A 2,151-nucleotide genomic window follows, 5' to 3' on the forward strand; every position below is an offset into this window, starting at 1 on the left:
AATCAGGTTGGTTAGCTTTGGAGGCCATCTTGAATCAGGTTTATTAGCTTTGGAGGCCATCTTGAATCAGGTTGGCTAAAGACTGTCTTCAGTTGTACACGAACATCAGTGACACTTTCTGTCTTGAGATATTTTGCCAACAGTCAACCACAGACAGGAAGTTGCATCTTTTCCTGTCAGGAAGTGTGTTTTCTGACTTATTTTGATAGAAAACAGAACTGCTACATGAGACGTTGCTGGTTCTGATCCGTTTACTGGTGTAGAATGGTTGTAAACGCAGCTCAGGTACTCCAGCAGAACTGGAACCATGTGACCCACTTCCCGCCCTGCTTAGCTGTGAGCTCCAGCAGGAGGTGATTGACAGGAAGAGGAAGTGGATCTGCGTGGCTCTGAAGGAAAAGACCACATCCTGAAATTGCAGAGAGGCCTGTCGTGTCATCAGAACCAGAACCAGACCTCGCTCTGAGTATGTGAGCTCGGCTGTGAAATCCAACTGGATCCTTGTGGTTCTGTTGGGACCGATGGCTCCTCTTTATAAAGACTCTTTTCGTGGTTTGAGGAAGTTGTTCTGGTGTCAGATTATTGATTAACTTCACTTCCTGCTGTGGTCCAACTGAGACCCGTTTCTCCAGAACCGTTCAGTAAATGATCCAGTGACCTGGTCAGCTGAGTGAGCTGCTGCCAGCCCTGATCTTGTATCGTCATGCTAACGTTAGCGGTTAGCTCTGAGTAAAATAAGTGTTGAAATGAAAAACAGCCACATTTTTACTGTGAAACAGGTTTTTATTTTGGTATTTAAATAAAATGAGGTAAAACGAGTCACCAGTATTTAATTTGAATAAAGTTTAACAGAAGATGAATTTAAACAAACGACCTCTGTTAGCATCGAAGCTAAAATCAAAAAATCTGTAAAGATTCAAAGAAAAAGGAAAAAAAAAAAATTAAATTCTGTAGTTTGGTTTAAAGGTTTTTGTCATTTTGGAAAACAAACATTTTAAGGACTCACCAGAAATATCACAAACGTTCTGTTAATTAATAATTTCATWTATAAATGTTATTTTTTCTGAAACAATTCTTTTTAAAAGGATAAAAGTTTTCTGGATGAACAGTTGTCTCAGCTGAACTCTGAGGGTCCATACGAAGCTACAGAACTACTTCCTGGTTTCAGCAGAACTACTTCCTGTTGGAGCAGAACTACTTCCTGTTGGAGCCGCTGGCCTCTGTTTCGTACCGGCAGGAGGTTCTGTTGGACCGGGTTCATGGAGCTCCTCAGGTAGGTTCTGATGTTACCTGAGTTAAACCTGCAGGTTCATCCAGCCGGAACCAGCCAGGCTCGTTCTGAGACCGGTCCGGTTCTGATAAGGTTCTGCTGTGGGGTCAAAGGTCAGGACAGAATCACACAGAGGGTCATTTTCCAGCTTCAAAAGTCATTCCTAATCAGAAATAAAAACACGTTTAAAAATCTTAAATATTTTGATTTTTGAGCAGTCTCTCCGACAGAGGGGCTCGGTCCGGTCCGGTCCGGTCCGGTCTTAGAGCAGGACGCAGGGCTTCTTGGTGACGGCGGGCTGTGGGTTCAGGTAGGCCCTCACGGCCTCGGCGAACACCTCCTTGATGCCGTCCTGGTTGAGGGCGGAGCACTCCATGTAGCGGACCGCCTGGATCTGCCGGGCCAGGCTGAGACCCTGCTGCTGGCTGATGGGAGCCTGGTTCTGATCCTTCAGCTTCCTCTGGACCTCGCCGTCGTTCCGCAGGTCGCTCTTTGTGCCGATCAGGAGGATGGGAACACTGGGACAGTGGTGGGTCACCTGKGGACGAAACCAGAGTCCACCAGCTGTGTTTATATATACACTGTGTACAAATACATCTATTACCACAGTATTAGTACATGTACACTCTGGATCCTCACGCTTCAGGACCAAGACCAGTCCAGATCTGATTTACACAGTGGGACTACTCTGAGACCACCTCAGTAACCAGGTTCCTGAGGTGGTCTCAGGGTCCAGACCACCTCAGGAACCTGGTCTGGACCCTGAGACCACCTGAGAAATGTCTTTCTTGACTTGTGACCTACAGTGTTAGTCACAGTGTGTGTGTGTGTGTGTGTGTGTGTGTGTGTGTGTGTGTGTGTGTGTGTGTGTGTGTGTGTGT

At 46.2% G+C, this 2,151-nt stretch overlaps 1 protein-coding gene and 1 long non-coding RNA gene across 2 annotated transcripts in view; one reads left to right on the forward strand and one right to left on the reverse strand.

The window, feature by feature from the left end:
* Positions 1-1,106, forward strand: part of LOC106535519 (uncharacterized) — a 3,385-nt gene extending 2,279 nt beyond the window's left edge. Inside the window, exon 2 of the long non-coding RNA XR_001312451.1 lies at positions 7-1,106. This is a non-coding gene — a long non-coding RNA (uncharacterized LOC106535519). The remainder of the gene's footprint in view (positions 1-6) is intronic.
* Positions 1,107-1,211: 105 nt separating this feature from the next.
* Positions 1,212-2,151, reverse strand: part of rhogb (ras homolog family member Gb) — a 2,635-nt gene continuing 1,695 nt past the window's right edge. The window contains exon 4 of the mRNA XM_014032534.1: positions 1,212-1,808. Coding sequence (XP_013887988.1) covers positions 1,533-1,808 — 276 coding nt within the window. The 3' untranslated portion in view covers positions 1,212-1,532. The remainder of the gene's footprint in view (positions 1,809-2,151) is intronic.

The sequence above is a fragment of the Austrofundulus limnaeus genome, unplaced genomic scaffold (assembly GCF_001266775.1).
Source record: "Austrofundulus limnaeus strain Quisiro unplaced genomic scaffold, Austrofundulus_limnaeus-1.0 Scaffold1477, whole genome shotgun sequence".
NCBI classification, from domain to species: Eukaryota; Metazoa; Chordata; class Actinopteri; order Cyprinodontiformes; family Rivulidae; genus Austrofundulus; species Austrofundulus limnaeus.